The following is a 16068-nucleotide window of genomic DNA, read 5'->3' as shown; positions in this document are numbered from 1 at the left end:
GAGCCGAAATTGGTTGAAATTGGGGCTGCTAGAGGTTTGTTCATGCCGGCAGATTGTTGCGGTTTGAATTGCAGTGGGTGGGCGGTTTTTGGTGCGGTTGTGATTGGTGGTTGCCGCTGCAATTGCGGGCTTGTGAATTGGAGATGGTTGGTGGTTGTTGGGGGCTGTATATGCGGTGTGCGTGAGGTGGTTTAGTGGTGTAATGTGGCAGATTGTGGATTGTAGTGCGAGGTGAGGCTATGGGTGAGAAATGGATAGGGCTGCTCGCGGTGGCCGGAAATGATAGCGTTGTGGCTGGTCGCTGCTGTTTTGAAGGAGGAATAGGGGAGACGAGGGTGTGCGTGTTTGGTTGGCAAAAGGGGTTGGTGGTTGAGGTTAGAAGGTTCAGATGGGCGCTGCTTTGGCGCCGGCTCCGGCGTTGGTGGACTGGGTGGCCGGAGCGACGGGGCAGGGAAGTCAGGCAGGGGAGGGAAATTGAAGTTTTTTTAATTTTTATTTTTTCTTTACAAAACTTTAACATTTTTTAATATTTATTTTTATTTTATTTTTATTTTTTTGACGAATCACGAGTCGACACATGTCAAGTAACTTGGTATAACAAATTGCATGACTGGTTGGGACCATTTTGAGTGGATTGATATCAAAGGTCGGATTATTAAAAAATAGGAAAATTTACTTTAAATAAATCAACCTTTGTCCCTTTCTCCCAAAATAAACCAACCTTTGGATTATTCCAGAATAATACAACCTTTTACCACCTTCTTCCCATATCAAACACAACAGGTCACCTATCCGGTACAATCGGTTATATGTGCTACGTGGCACTTCATGAGTGGTTTTTTTTTTTTAATTTGAGTTGGAAAAAAAAATTAACAAAAAAAAACTAACCCACCCCCTGGTTTCTTTCGCCCACCTGCTTTCTTCTTTCTTTCTCTTCCCTTATCACCACCAATCCACCGTAGTCACCACCAATCAACCATAGCCACAACCATCCTTCTTTCTTTCTCCTTTCCCTTCCATGGCCTTCCTCCATTACCACTTCACCTCCCCTTTAACTTTCCCACCAACACCACCTCTAACCACCACAAACCTCCAGCCACCGCCACCAACACCTCCGGCCACTACATACCTCCAACCACCACCAAACAACCCTCCAGCCACCACGAATCTCTAGCCTAATTGGGTTAGATCCATCCCTCCACGAGGCTATTGGTTAAACTGGGTGTACAATTGAGGCGGTTGCTCCGATTGGTGGTTGATGATTGTTGCAATTGTTTGGTGGTGGGTGATGCTGTTTTTTGGTGCAATTATTGCGGCTGCTGCGTGGCTATGTTTTGCGGATGGCGATGGTGAGTGAGTGGGGTTGTTGTGTTGGTGGTGTTGTGAATGGGGATGTTGTTATGGTTTTGTGAGGTGGTGATTTCGGGTTTGGTGCATAAGGGAGTAGCAGGGGAGATTTTGGTGGTGTATGGTGCGTCGATGGTGGATATTTGAGGGAGTAGTGTTTGTTTGGGGCGGTCTGGTGAAGGTGGTGGTGGTGGGATGAGTGGTGACTTCAAAAGAAAGAAGGGGAAAATAAAATGGAGGTGGAGCTTTGGGTGGTGGAAATGGAGGAAGATGATAGCAATTGGTGGAAGGAAGGTGAAGGAAATGGATAACCGATTGTTTGGGTAACCAGTCATTTGGGTTTGATATGGGAAGAAGGGGGTAAAAGGTTGTATTATTCTGAATAATCTAAAGGTTGACTTATTTTGGGAGAACGGGGCAAAGGTTGGTTTATTTAAAGTAATTTTTCCAACTAAATATAACTAGACCTTATGTTGAACAATATTCTATTTGAAACATATACAACCCTTTAAGATGATTAATTTTAACTTAATATGTTATGAAGATTTTTTTATTTTTTTTTTAATTTGGTAACAAGTATTACTTATTTTATACAAAGAATAAGGCTTTCATAAAAGCATTAAATAATTATAAATAAAAAAAAAATCCATTTTGTTACTAGTACGGAGTATAAAATATCAAAAAATATAGGAAATTTTTAAATTGGTTCATTTTGAGTTTTGGACTCGTTATATTTATAAACGATATGATCTTCAATTATAGATTTCCAGTCTTCAATTTGATTTTTGAATGATGAACAACCCTACATGCACTAGCTAGACCCCATAGGTGCTAGGATTGTATATCCAAAATTCCACACGTAAGGGAATGTTGGTTATTGCCTACACGAGCATAGCTCAGACTCACTCGAACATCGTAGCAGGGATTGTATATTTGTATATCCACTCATAATGGCATGTTCGCTGGTTAAGAATTTTAGTTATCAAATGAGAGGTTGTATTTGTATCAATGTAAACTTTTCATATGTGCAATATTTTTAACTTTTTTTTAATGTAAAATGAAATTTATTTAGTGATAAGCAAACACAAATAAAATGATCTAATTCAACCACTTTTAAAATAACTAAATATTCGCTTTATATAAGTTGATCATCAAATATTGACTCAAAGTCTAAAATAGCTTAATAATTACTGTATTAAAACAACAATTTTTAATTTTATATTTTACTCTCGCCACCTTTAAAAATACAAGAAAATTCAAGTTTACCACCGTTATAAACAAATTTGTTTATCAAAGAGGCAAAAGTGCAAATTTTGCAATAAAAGTAGCTTTTCCCACTAACTGTTTCCCAAATACCGCTATTATTTGCGGGAATCGATATATCCGCAAGATCTAGTACTTCAAGCTAAGTAGCAATTTCCCTCCAAACTGCTGCTTCAAGTAGCAATTTTGGTCCATGATAAACGAAACTTGTTTATCACCAAAATTAAATGGAGTGGCCTCTAAAAAACCCGACTTTTGTGTTTCTTGAAGGTGGAATTATTTAAAATAAAAAAAAATAAATTGATGAAACTCTGCAATAATTCGATCTTTACAAAATTCATGCTCAAATAAATATTTATGATTTGATTTAAATATAATTTTTTTTAATCGCCCTAACAATGATCATATTTTAATTTGACCCAAGCTCACGAAGGACCCTATTTGAAGTTTACAACTCATTAATTAATTATCCGATCAGAATCTTCGCGACAAAATATAACCCGCTACAAAATTTAAAGCTCGGTCGAGCATAATATGTCAATACGGACCCAAATTTGGCTTACATTTTATCTAATCTATACCCAAAATATAAAGGAAAAATTGATGGAAATAATCCCACATTTTGAGCATCAGAGATTAATAATCCCACATTTGGGATTCCTTTTAATTATCCCACCTGTGATATCATTCTGCTCAAAATGGTCCCGGGTGACCTAGATATCAAAGCCACCACCCAGACCCAAAACCACCGCCACCACTAGCAGGACTCGAAACCACTGTACCGCAATCCACCCCAGCCAACCCAACCCCAAAACACCTTCAAAAATAAAAAACACACCAAACCCAAAACCACCTTCAATAATTGAAAACCCACCAAATCAAGGTCAGGGAAAAGGGAGGGAGGCCGAGATTGGGACGGAGGAAGGGAAAGACTCGAGATTGGGGCGGAAAAAGGGTTTTTGAGGGTTGTGGGATGGTTGGTTTTCGAGGGTTTTCGTGGCGGTGGAAGGGAGGTTGGTGGTTCAGGGGCGTCGACGTTGGGGGAGTCAACCTGGGCGGTCGGCGTTGTGGGGCAGGGGATATTGGCGGCAATGACGACAGTTGCAGGTTGCGGGGAGGGTGGATGGGGCTGGGCAGCTGGTTGGTGGTGGGTGGTTTTTTTTTTCTTATAAAATATCTATTTTTTTAAATATTTTATTTTATTTTTATTTTTTGACCAATCATATGCCGCCACGTGTCAAGTAACTTGTTATATCAGGTTACTTGATCAGCTGGGACCATTTAAAGTGGATTGATAAAAAGAATCCTAAAGCTGGGATTATTAATTTTTAATGCTCAAAAGGTGGAATTAGGGCCTGTTCTCTTACGTTAAAATTCAGTTCAGTTCAGCTCAATTCAATTCAATTCAGTTCAGTTCAGTTCAGCTCCTAATTTCCTTCTCTTATAAAATATTCATTTCAGTTCAGTTCAGCTGAGTTCAGTCAATGAGAACGGACTCTTATTCCCATCAATTTTTCCAAATATAATATAAATAATTCATTATAATAATTCAATTATTTAAAAACGGAGGAAAAATTGACCAATCCGATTAGCTAAAAATGATCACTTTCTCGAGTCCTTTACTCCTTTCTCAGTCTCACTCTCTGTATCTTCCGTAGTCTTTCTCGATTAATCTCAATCACGAGAAGCCGGGAACGAACTAGCAATCCACAAACTCTTCTTCCTAATCAATTTACATTTAGGTAATCTCTTGTCCATTAATTTCAAACTGTTTTTGACTGGTTGTTCATCAATTTTACACAATGATAGAAATCGTTTGTACTGTATAATTCATGGGCAATTTTGAACCTTTCATGTCAATTTTCTGTTTCAATTTTTAGCATTTCTCAATTTCTTCCAATTTACGAGCTTTAATCAGAAAAAATAATTTCCAATTCAATTTGCAATCTAGCTTATTATGTCACTCCTTCCGGTAGATGTTATCATTGATATTTGTTGAGGCCATGAGAAAACCCACCTGTGAGTGAAAGTGTTGTCCCACATTGAAAGAATATAAAAGTGAAGAGAAATATTGGGATGTGTATCCCACATTGAAGAAAAGAGAAAGCCGTGTCCACTTTATAAGGCTAAGGGGCTACTCTTAAATTGCCGGCAAAATCTTTGCTAATCTTTGCTTCACCATGTGATACAACAGATGATTGGGGAGTTTAGGCCTCTTTCTTTCTCGACAAGCAGAAAGCAATTGTTTTTGACCTATAACTCATATGTTCTTGCTTCTTTGGACATGGAAACTTTGGAGACTACGATAGTTAAACTCCCAGGTTTTCCTAGAGTTTTATGTACACATTTGTGTCAGGAGAACCTTCATAGGTTCAAGGATGCTGAAGATGTTCTTGTGGGCACACAGCAACAACGTAAAATGAACAGCAAAAGGCAAAGGTTGATGAGGAGAACAGAGAGGTATGCAAAATGTAGCTTCTAGCATTCATCAGTTTTCTTCAATCTCAATTATCTTTGTTTTACTCTGAACAAAAATAAGAAGGGAATTGCACATCATTGTTTGTAACAAATCTTGCTTTTGGTACTTTGATATGTGCCCTTTCAAATCTTGATTCATATTTATAAGATCTTGCGGTCATTAGGTACAGACAAATGCAATCAACCTTGAAGTTTGGTAGTATCTTTGTGTTTGTAGGATTTCTATCGCATGAGTGTTAGGATCTCAATTTGATTATACAATTCTTATTTTGACAATCCAAATTTTCAATGCTAAGATGAACATTAAATTAGTTTCATTTATACACCACGTCTGTAAGAAATTCATAGTATTTTGATTTTTCTATTTAAAGCTATGATTGAGTTTTAAGTACTACTTTTTAACTTTGACTAAGAGGATTTTATGAAAGATTTATGATTCATTTGTCACTTTTATCCTTTTGCTTTTTTGTAGGATTTTACAACACGATCATTCCATTGTAAAATCAGTCATGGGCAACGGTGCTGATAAAAAATAGAGTCTTGAACCTCATTGTATATCTACATTCCAACATTAGAGGTACAAGTTTAATATTATGGCTTGTTTCTTTCACCATGATTCACTTTAGAGAACCAACAATATAATTTGTCTAATATGTTTATTCTGTTTGTTCTGTTATATAGATAGTTTTGTTTAGAAATGAAAATGCTTGTGTTTTTACTATTTTTTTTATTTACATTGGTTTCAAGGCCTTTGTCTATACGATTATGTATTAGAACCCAAAAGATGCAATTACTTATGCTGCCTCTTTAGCAACTGTATATCTTTTATTTGTCCCTTGCAACCATTGTACATGACTACATGTTGATGGTTTGCTCACTAGCTTTAGTTCGTAAGATGACATAGTTGAAGTGGCAGTGCTGTTTCATAAGAGTATTAGATAAGCACAGTAGACTTATTGTTGATGAACTGATGAAGTTTTAGGCTGTGCTTAATGTCTGAAGTAAGGATGCAATGATGTTTGTGTTAGTGTAATTGCAATTAGTAATTGTTTGTCATAATAGGGGAACAATCTAAAGGCTAAGGAGAAGAAACACTATTGTTACATTTCTCATGCTCTTCTGAATGAGAAATCAATGGCGTCAGGATGAAATAAATACTGTCTAAACTTTAAAGATATTAAAGTAATTTTGGAGGAAAACATATTGGTATTTTTTTAAAAATTAAATAGTAAATGCAGTGTTCAATCTGAGCAATTCTAATAAAGAGCATGTTAAATCATAAATTCCATTGTTTAAGCTGCCATTAGTTGCTGATAATAGGTTTTTAGCACTTTTGAATCTTTATACCAACTCTTATGTCAGTATGTCACAAGTGACCACAGTTTCTCTTTCCCTTTTCAGGTTCTATTTACTTAAATTATCTATTGGCCCTATACTTTTTAAATGCAATGAAATCCTATTAGTGTCATTACTGTCATTCAATAATCTCACTAATTGATCATAGTTAAGGGTACTGAATTGAAAATGACAATACCCGATTTGGTGAACTGAAGTTACAGGACTCGTAAGTCTGCTTTGAGATTCTGTGTGAAGTTTGTTACAGCTATATTTGTGGAACCTGGTTTTTAATTTTTTTTTTATCACGCTCGTCCTCTCTAAGAAGATGAATTTACTGTGACTGGATCATGTCTTGGTTGTTACAAATTACAACCAGCATGTGGCTATATGGCTTCTTATACATTCTCAAGAGACGAACCCACTTACTACTTATTCTGCTTTAGCCATCATTTTGCTCATTGTTTCTTATCAGGGACCTTGTCAAATTATTAAGAAGTGAGTAACTAGAAGGAAAAACACACAGAGAGAAAAAAATAGGAAGCAAAAAAATTTTCGTTATGTTTTTAATCTTGTGGACTCTGAAGTCATGCACTATTGTTGTACTTGTTATTTTGTTGGGTTATATAGATTATAAGGAAAGAGATTCTGTTTATCAACACAGTGTATACGTACTGTCTTTAAAGAACATAAAGATTTTACGTTTATATAATTATATTTATGTCCTTTGTGCAACAGAAATCAAAAGATGAATCTGGATGACAGCTTGGTGAGAATTCTATCTAGCAATGGCAATCTGGATAAGTTACAGCCCCTTCAACATGTATTGCTGCTGCCGGTTTTTGATGCGACATTTGCATCTTCTAGTGTTCCTGGCTCTGCATAAAAACTCCTGGGTTTAGATGAGCTCTTAGCTTGTAATGAAATCTGTTTAGTTAACCTTATCTATGTACTATATGGTGCCCAAGTCTGGAACAACGTAATTGTATTTCTGATATCCTTTTCAGCTCCTCAGGTTGATTTTTGTGGGGATGTTTTGCTATTTCTAGGTACGATTAAGACTTCATTTGTTTCACTACTGTTAATCATCGTACTTACATGTTGAAGTTATGAATGGAACCCTTGTGAGATAATTTAAAGCTGTGTCTTTGTCATCTATCAGTGTTTCATCAAGTTGTGCTTGTGCCTGCAATCATATATATGAACTTCAGAAGTTTCATCTTCTCATATATCCAGTATCTTGGAGTGCATATCATGTTTGAACTTTACTGGCCTTTTGGATTAATCTAGTTTTACTGAAAGCATGTTGCAAATGCATCAATCTTAGCATTTGACCAAAGTAAAGACAGTATATTATTATGTCAAAAAAAGACACAAAGACAGTATATTGTATTATGTCATGAATGCCGTATGCCCCTAGCTATGTCCATTATTTGTGGGATTGAGGTGGCTTGATTTGATCAGGAGAGGGTTTCATATTATCGAGCCGCGTTTCAGGCTTCTTTTTTCCGTTCTAATTTTGTCTTGAAACTTAGTTAACTTACCCAGACAGGTCCCAACTGGACTGGTTAAATTTTGAGCTATGTTGATCCAAAAGTTTTGGTTTGACTGGCTTAAGATCACCTCTACTCTTCCCGTTTTCACTCCCTATTTTTGTACAAGTGAAAATTCAAGTAAGCCCCTAAGATTAAGTTTGATCAACTTTCCTTTGACAGAGGCTTTGTTCTTTGAAAATTTGATCGTCTTTCCTTGTTAAAGGATTTGTTCTTAAAAAATTAATACGAAGTATTCATTAAATTTAAGTTTCAACTAGCTGAAATCTATTATGGAAGTTTTAGCATATCAATATATAGCCATATTGGTATAAGGTATTCCATCCGTCCCTTTTTTACATTCTTGCTTTCCTCTTTGGGTATTCCAAAATTACATTCATCCTTTTCTTTTTTTAGTAAATGTTATACATACCCCTTAGGACAACATATAAAAATAAAATTTACACTTGAAAATCGTAAAAAGTTAAGAAATCATCAAAATATAAATACTAATAACAATGATTTACGCGTGTTTTTGACATGAATTTCTAATTTTATACAATTTCCAAAAGTATACTGAATGCTTATATATAGCCCTTAGGGCTACATATAACATTACACTTCCAAATATCCCAAATTATCCCTCTTTTTCTATTATGTAATTAATGCTTACTCAGTTACTCTTATTTTCTCACTCTTACTTTCCTATTCTCACTCTTAAATTTAGATGAATATGATTGGTTATTAATATTCCAATAGGAGCATGTTATTAGTCTTTTTTTTTTTTTTTTTTTTTTTTTGCGCAAAGGATTGATGACATGACATCATTAAATATTAATCTATCTTTGTTTTACTCAAAGACAACATTTAATGTTTTGTACTTCCCATTGTGTTTTATTTTATTGTTATTTGTTTTATTCTTAGTTCCTTAATTCCCGTGTAATTTTACAAACAGGAATGTAAAAAAGGGATAGAGGGAGTATAACAAATACAACAAAGGTGAGTGTGCGTAGGGCATAAGCCTTATTCAATACGGTAGTGACTTTTGAGCTAAATAAAATTAAAAACCAAGGGAGCCCAATTTATCGCCTCGATAAAACATATTCTTGGACGGATGAAAATGAGAGCTGTGTTTTGGGAAAAAATCGTAAGACTTTGTGGGGAAAATAAAGTGGGTAAAATCACTAATATCCTCTATGATCGCTACATTGTTTTTTCTTTTGAAATCAGTCATCATACCATGATACAAGGGGAAATGATTGATTTTGGCACACCCATAAGCACAGTTTTCTATGCTTTTCTCACGGGGTGTGCCAAAATCAATAAAGGGTGTGCTAAAATCAATTTCCCAACTGTATTATTTTTTTTGTCTTTTGATTGATTTTTTTTCTTTTTAATTTATTTATATTAGGGTATTCAATTATGAAATGGTACATTTTGTTCAAAAATAAAATAACCATGAAACCGTACATCATATAGAAGTAAAAAATTACCTCTTGATATTAGTTCAATTTGTATAATTTTATCTCTCCTATCATGTGCAATAAACAACAACACGTACTAAGAGCCTGTTCTATTCAACTTAATTTCAGTTCATTTTAGTTCAACTCTAATCAGTTCAGATAGGTTAGGTTCCTAATTTTCTTTTTTCATAAACAATTCATTTAAGCTCTATTTAGTTCAGTTTAGCCCCAATCATTTCAGTTCAGTTGTTTTCAGTAAATCGGAACAGACCCTAATTAGCTTATACTTGTAATGGGTTGAACATGAATTTGTTCTAGACTACCTTTGATTTATGCTTAACAAGGACTGTTTATCAGTTGAGCGAGCTTTAATTGAGTCAGACTCGAACAATTCACGAGCATACTCGATTCATTAATAGCCCTAGCTTAAACCCATGAACAACTCTTAATCAAAGCAAAATCATAGGATACTCAAATACTTACTTTGCTACTAGCCTACAATATATCAAAAGCAGAACTTTAACTTAAAAAAACAGCTAGCAGCATAAAGATAAAAAGTACTCATATTCCCAAATCTCCAAGCCAAATTCAGAAATCCTATCATTTTAAAATCATATGCTCTGTCTTTAACTTTATAAAATCAATCTTTCAAAAAAAAAATAAAAAATCTTTATAAAATCAATATGTTGTCCAAAAAAAATTCACCTTTTTAAAATCAGACTATATATTAGTATTATTTTTATTTATCTTAATTCCAGCTGCTACCCTTCTCCTTAATTTGGGCAAATTGCACATTTTGTCAAGCATCACACATCCACAATATTCACACACATATATATTCATTATTCACACCAAAATTGTGTGCCCTATTTCATTTTGGCCCCTCTGCCCCTTATTGTCTTCATTTTTGGCCCCCTTTTCTGCTTTTTATTCAAGATTACAAGGGTTTTTACAAGAAAAGAGTGTGAAAGGGGGATAAGAAAAAATCCCAAAAAAAATAAATATATTTTTTAATATTTATAATTAATTAATTAATTTTTCTATAAATTGATTGATGGCTGGAGAAGGTATAGTTGCTCCCTCTGGTACAGATTTACCAGTGAAGAGACCTAGAGAAGAAGAAGAAAACATGAGTGAGAAAATTGTTAATGGAGCTTCTTCTGTTTCAATGGAGGCTGAAGATGATAAAAAACCCAATTCTATTTCTTCAATTATTCCTGGGTGGTTTTCTGAGATTAGCCCAATGTGGCCTGGTTTGTTTCTTTTCTCTAAATCTTCATTTTTTTTATTTTGATTTTGATAAGTTTTTAAGGTTATTTTTTGCATTAGATTTTCTGATTAGATGCTAATTTTTATTGGGTTTTAGATTTAATATTTGATTGGTTATTGTAATTGTGAAAAAATTTCTGGGTTTTGTATATTTTGTAGTTGTAAAAGTTTTCTGGTTTGCATGTGTTCTTGTAATTGTAAGCTTTTCTGGGTTTTTGATGGGTTTTAAGTAATTTTTAATTTAAAAACTTTTCTGGGTTTTTTTGATGTCATAGTTTCTACGGAGTAAGTGTTTGTCTGACAAAAATCTATTTTTGGGTGTTTTTTGCGCTTTACATGTTATGTTTTTGCTAATATTAGTTAGTAATTTTTCTAGGGTTTTGGGCAATTTATTAAATTAAATTGGATATCAACTATTAGCAATCATTGTACCATGTGTGGTGGTGCTCTGGATGAAGTTGCCGTAATATTAAGCTACTGTGATTGTGCTAATTATATTGTCAATCATATCATTTGTTTAAAGCACATATACTAATAATTGCATTTTCTTTTAGAAAGGGTTATTTTTTACTCTAAGTATTGATTACTAGTAATTCCTGAATCCTGACAAATTGCTGTTGTTGGAATGATTGTGCTTACATTCATGGTCTGGTATTGTTTGGCTGGTATTTGATTCAAGAAATGCTGTTTGTTGTGCTCGAGTTTGAATACAGTTTAGTTGTCTGTTACTTCACCATTTTTTAAGTTCTGCTAGCCAATAGCTTCAATTATATAGTGTTCGGTTGTCTTTGATGTGCGTAATTTCTTTGATGCTTAATGAACATTCGAATGTATGAGTATATGCTTTGATATATATTGGTGGCTGGGTTTGGTCATTTGTTATAATGTAATTTTTGATTAAATGGTATTTTGACCTTAGGAATATGATATGAGCTTCTACTCCTAGTTGTCGTAAACTTGATCTTGGCGGTAATTATTAGTATTAACTTAAAAGATAAGTCAAAATAAATTAAGTAGCAAGTAGCAACAATATGATATTTATGGATGTACTGGTCTAGATAGCTAAAATGTTGCTTTGTTAATTGTGTTTGAAGTAATTGATGAGTTTTGGAAGGAAAAGGTGGTTTGAAAGCCTGTTGATTTACAGAAAATTTGCTCTAAAGGATTGAACAAATGGAGCAAAGATATATTAGCTGGTAAAACCGTAAAATTAATTAATTTCCAAAAGCCAAATCAAACAGTTTCTCAGTAGTGTCATTGTTTGTGAAAAATTAACTCCAACTAGTGATGCTGTCTTGTGCTCGTCCTTCCTCAATTTAAACCTCTGCAACCTGACACTTAAACTGTGCTGTATTCCCTCTTTTGCAATTTGTTTTTCTTGATAAATAAGAAAATTTGAGGCCTATCCTACACATTGCTGATGATGAACCCTTAAATCTGGAACAGGTGAAGCACATTCTTTGAAAGTGGAGAAAATTCTGTTTCAGGAAAAGTCAAAGTATCAGGATGTCATAGTCTTTCAGGTATTCTAAGTATACAACTTAAATTAAGCTCTTAATTTACTGACTTTTCAAGTTATTTTTTGATTAACTTAATTGTGTCTTTGTTACAGTCATCAACCTATGGAAAAGTTCTTGTTTTAGATGGAGTAATTCAGCTCACTGAGAGGGATGAGTGTGCTTACCAAGAGATGATCAGTCATCTCCCACTTTGCTCTATTCAAAACCCCAAAAAGGTTTATTTCTTTCTCTACCTCTCTCCTGATTCCTGAAGAAGGAACAGTGATTGTGTTCGTGATCATCTTCATTGTTTTCCAGTTCATTTTCCTATCATCTGATTGGCGGATCTTATCTCTCATCAAGATATCGATGGTCGTGACCCCAATTAAAAAAAAAAAAAACATAATTTTGTTATCTGTAAGCTCATTTGGATTTATTTGGTGTCTGAAAAAGCCTTTTAGTTCTTCTTTTCCCTGTATCCCGCATGCCATTTTCTATGGGAACAATTTGACAATTTTTTTTAAATCTCTAGGTAATTTTGGGGGCTTATTAATGCCTAAATTCCCTCTGTTTTCATCATTCTTTGTCTGTATGCATGGGTGTCAAGGTTCTTGAGAAGAATTGTTGGAACCAGGATATGCTGAAAACAAGGATTTCCTTGTGTTGTGACAAACCAATGTTTTCTTTCTAAATATATAATTATTAAGATTTAAACCTATTGACACAAAGTCAGTGGCCATGTCATGATCTCATGTAGTTGCTTGTAACAGATTTAATTTGTTAGCTTGTTTAATTTTCATTGTTTTAATCTACAAGCTACCTTATGGCTTGCCAGTTTTACTGTGTGGAGGGATTTTGCTGAGGCTAACATGTTTCCTCTTCTTGGTGAAAGCCTAATATACGGATTCTGTGTTTATCTCGTAGGTTCTGGTCATTGGAGGAGGAGATGGAGGTGTCCTGCGAGAAGTAGCTCGCCATTCATCAGTTGAGCTTATAGATATTTGTGAAATTGATGAGATGGTAGTAACGGTGAGTAGTCGAGGGTGATTTGTTGGTTGTTTTTTTCTTAATACTGAAGTTAAAATTCAAACCCTTGGAACTTAAAAGTTATTCAACTTGATCTCTATATCCTCATCCATGTTTGTTATCATGGTATTATTCCTTGGAAATGGAGGCATCATTTTAAAGTGTATACTCAATTATGGCTTCTGTTGGTCCTATTATAGCTTGACTTTTCCGCTTAGATTGATTTTTTTAAAAATTTCAGGTTTCTAAGCAGTTTTTCCCTGAGGTAGCTGTTGGATATGAAGATCCTCGAGTAAAATTGCATATTGGTGATGGTATGCCCTTCCATCCTTTCCTTCTTATCCAAATTGTTTTACTGTTAACTCCTTTTTGCATATTCTTTGTGTGGTTCTGTGGGTGTGTTTGGTGTGTGTTAGGGGGTATCTCTGTCAAGATTAATCTTTTCTTTCTCATCGTATCTTTTATCCCCGGGGTCCACCAATGGTATTGACTAACGACAAAATTGACTTTTAGGAGTTGCATTTTTGAAGGCGGCTGCGGAGGGTACTTATGATGCAGTCATCGTGGATTCATCTGATCCGATAGGTTTCTCCTTTACACTCTTTCTCTGTTCCAGATTTCCGCTATATTAGATGTGGTTTAGTGTCTTTCATTTCAATACTCAATTCTTGCTTCGGATGTTGATCAGGTCCAGCACAAGAGCTCTTTGAGAAGCCCTTTTTTGAGTCAGTTGCAAAGGCACTGCGACCCGGAGGGGTTGTGTGCACCCAGGCCGAAAGTATATGGCTTCACATGCATATAATTGAAGATATTGTTGCAAACTGCCGTCAGATTTTTAAGGGCTCCGTGAACTATGCATGGACTACTGTTCCTACATATCCTAGGCATGTTTTCTCACCCTTCTTTATCTTTTTCCCCTTGCACCCCTGAACAAGTGAACATGCACAAAGTTATTAGTTGATTGTATCTGTAAGACTAACAAAATTGGATAGTTAGGCTAGTTTACTCGAATCAAACATGTGATGCGTAGTATTATATTTCTGTTTTCCTCCAGTTATGTGCTCATAACTTGTTAACCAGCATTTGTTATTGAATTTTAACATATATTTTAAATTTCAGTGGGGTGATTGGCTTCATGCTTTGTTCTACTGAGGGACCAGAAGTTGATTTTAAGCATCCAGTGAACCCTATTGATAAAGTTGAAGATCATGAAAAGACAGAGAGACCTTTGAAATTTTACAACTCAGAGGTAGGTTTACTCTTTTTTTTTTTTTTCTCCTACCATTGGTCATTTATCCACGATCAATATCTCACTTTTTTTGTTTGTTTGCAGCTTCATTCGGCCGCTTTCTGCTTGCCTTCTTTTGCAAAGAGGGTTATTGAGGCTAAATCCAAGTAATCTTGGTCTGCTGTGGATTTCCGTTAGAAGGAAAATTTCATATGTGCTCAAGCAGAGAATAAAGATTTATTTTTCTCTTTCTATTTTTTTCCCCGACATTTCAAGCAGACAAGCTTTCTAGTCATTAGGGATGTTACAACAGTATTTGTTGAAATTTCTTTCCCCTTGAACAAAACTGAGAGAAATCATGATAACAAATTTGTTAGCTTGTTTCACCTGTAGTTTTATAATGATAAAGGGTGTCATGAGGATTTTATTAGCAATATTGTCTTGAGTTTGGAGCAGATAATCTGAGTTCTATGCCTGTTTTATTGCTGTTTGCACAAGTATTTAGTTGTGCTGTAGTTGGATACATGCTGCGTCAATATAGCAACTATGTGGAGGGTAATCCCTCATTTTCATCTGCAGCAGTATTGGGATCTGCTTATGATGTCGCTATCCCGTCACCAGAAGCCATAATTGTAGCCAACATAGCTGCTTCAAAGGGTTATGTTCATCAAAGTGATATTCCTTATTTCTTTGTAAAGGAATTAGGTTTTATCCATTTCAGGAATTAAGGATTTAAGGTTATAAAATTGGGGATTTAGAGATCACAATTCATCAATTGGGATTGAATTACAATTGGGTGATTTGGATTTTTAAATTTGAAGTTTGGTTTATTAAATTTGTGAATTTTAGGGTTATATAGGGAATTAGAGTGTATATATATTTAGGAAAATTTGTTCAAAAGGACCAAGAAAGAGGGCACTTTTGTTCAAAAGGATCAATTAAGCCAAAAGTTGTTTAAAAGGACCACAAAAGACAGTTTGGGTTGTTGAGGGGGACCAAGGTCAATATTCAGGCAAGTAAACGTCGGACTCCGGCACCAAAAATTAATATTTTTTTCCTTTTTCCACAATTTTCCTCTAATTTTCCAATTAACCCCAATTTAACCCTTTTCAATTCCATTCTCTCTCCTCCTTTCTTTCTCTAAGCTAGAAGCATTATTCATGGCATTTCCTCCTCTTGTTTGCCATTGTTAGTGGGCAAACTTTGCTGCTTTGAATTGATCGTAATGATTAGTTTGCCCATATTTGCAATTGATTGCAATTTCAGTTTGCCCATATTCATGTTGCTGCAAATCCAAATTTGAAACACAAAAACGAACAACATCAAGCAAAATCCCCTAAATTCGACAAATCGCAACCAAAATCGCAACACATGCCTTATTCCGCTTTCCCTCGATTGCGCTCTGGATGAATTGTTAGCAGAAAGAGGGCGCAATTGCATATTGCTCAGAATCTAGGGTTTATCCATTGAGGAGAGATAAAGAAGAAGAATTATAAAATTTGGAGGAAATGGTGATTTTTGGGGGGAATTCATGAAGAGTAATGGAAAAAAAGGAAAAAAAAATAAAAATTTGGCCCAACTTAATGAGTCACGTGACAAGCACGTGATGGTCAACGCCGGATTTGACT

The 16068-nt window shown here is 34.9% G+C and overlaps 1 protein-coding gene and 1 long non-coding RNA gene across 2 annotated transcripts; both read left to right on the top strand.

Moving 5' to 3' along the window:
* The first annotated feature begins 4187 nt into the window (after nucleotides 1-4187).
* LOC110694131 lies at nucleotides 4188-7556 on the top strand. Its single transcript, XR_002505768.1, has 3 exons — nucleotides 4188-5070; nucleotides 5561-5665; nucleotides 7162-7556. It is a non-coding gene; the product is annotated as an uncharacterized LOC110694131 (long non-coding RNA).
* A 2623-nt stretch (nucleotides 7557-10179) lies between these two features.
* On the top strand, nucleotides 10180-14900 carry LOC110694130 (spermidine synthase 1). The gene is made up of 9 exons (XM_021871298.1): nucleotides 10180-10671; nucleotides 12134-12210; nucleotides 12300-12422; nucleotides 13111-13215; nucleotides 13454-13526; nucleotides 13726-13797; nucleotides 13901-14096; nucleotides 14332-14461; nucleotides 14546-14900. The coding sequence occupies exons 1-9, from the start codon at nucleotides 10473-10475 to the stop codon at nucleotides 14609-14611; spliced, it is 1041 nt and encodes a 346-aa protein (XP_021726990.1). The 5' UTR covers nucleotides 10180-10472; the 3' UTR covers nucleotides 14612-14900.
* The last annotated feature ends 1168 nt before the right edge of the window (nucleotides 14901-16068 follow it).

Source organism: Chenopodium quinoa, unplaced genomic scaffold (genome assembly GCF_001683475.1).
Source record: "Chenopodium quinoa cultivar QQ74 unplaced genomic scaffold, ASM168347v1, whole genome shotgun sequence".
NCBI classification, from domain to species: Eukaryota; Viridiplantae; Streptophyta; class Magnoliopsida; order Caryophyllales; family Amaranthaceae; genus Chenopodium; species Chenopodium quinoa.
Note: the sequence above shows the minus strand (reverse complement) of the source record. Positions and strands in the feature narration are given on the sequence as shown.